This window comes from Primulina eburnea, chromosome 18, assembly GCF_022965805.1.
Source record: "Primulina eburnea isolate SZY01 chromosome 18, ASM2296580v1, whole genome shotgun sequence".
Taxonomy (NCBI): Eukaryota; Viridiplantae; Streptophyta; class Magnoliopsida; order Lamiales; family Gesneriaceae; genus Primulina; species Primulina eburnea.
Genome location: NC_133118.1, coordinates 18512828 through 18513866, shown reverse-complemented (window position 1 = coordinate 18513866; position 1039 = coordinate 18512828). Strand labels below are relative to the sequence as shown.

At 42.1% G+C, this 1039-nt stretch overlaps 1 protein-coding gene across 1 annotated transcript; it reads left to right on the top strand.

Moving 5' to 3' along the window:
• The first annotated feature begins 239 nt into the window (after window positions 1-239).
• LOC140819143 (uncharacterized) lies at window positions 240-752 on the top strand. Its single transcript, XM_073179153.1, has one exon. The coding sequence runs from the start codon at window positions 240-242 to the stop codon at window positions 750-752; it is 513 nt and encodes a 170-aa protein (XP_073035254.1).
• Window positions 753-1039: the final 287 nt, after the last annotated feature.

Sequence of the window (1039 nt, the reverse complement as noted above, 5' to 3'; positions counted from 1 at the left end):
TGATTTTAAACTGAGATGCAATGTAGGAGATGCCACCTAAGAGGAAAGCTGTAGATGGAGAAGATAGTTCCTCATCACGAGTTGTTGATGAATTTAGTAAGTTGCTCAAGGAGCAAGCCAAAGTTCATGGAGATCAGATCCAACAGTTATTGAGATTGCAGAACCCAATACAAGGGAGAGGTAGAGGTCTTGTGAGATAGGAGCCCAGTTCAGAGGGAGCGTATGAAAGATTTAAAAGAATGAATCCACCTGGGTTCGTGGGAAGTGCGGACCCTCTTATAGCTATGGAATGGGTTAAAGCTATTGAAGCAATCTTTGACTACCTGCTCTTTGAGGATAATGATCGGGTTAGTTGTGCAGTGTTTTTTCTGACCAAGACTGCACGCATTTGGTGGGAGGCCACGAAGGTAACTATCAACGTTCAAACCTTCCAATGGAATGAGTTCAAAGAGCTATTTTATGACAAATATTTATCCACGAATGTCAAGACACAGAAAGTTAAGGAGTTCTTGGAACTAAAGCAGGGCAACTTGAATGTGAATGATTATATTTTGAAATTTGAAGAAGGTTGTTTGTTTGTTCCTTTCATTGCTTCGAATGACAAAGATCGAGGGGAACACTTAATGAGAGTCTTGAGAGCTGAGATCAGCAGGGATGTCAGAATGTCTAAGGCCACAACGTACAAAGAGATCGTGGAGAAAAATCTTTTAGCGGAGCATGACGAGAAAGAGATTGAGAAGACAAAGCTTTAATCAAAAGATCCAAACTTCGAGTCAAAGTTGGAAAGGGGGATACAAAGGAAAGGAAAAGAAAAACATCGAGGTAAAGCTCCTATGGTTCAGTCTGAGACGAATAGGCCTTTATGTCCCAAATGCAACAAGACACACAAGGGTGCATGTCTCGTAGGGAGCAAAAAATTTTACAAATGTGGAGGCGCAGGTCACATTGCCATCAACTGCACCGAATCTTTAGGCCGAGGGCGAGTCCAAGGACGCATCTTCTTTTGACCAAAGAGGATGTTAATCCTTATACGTCGGTT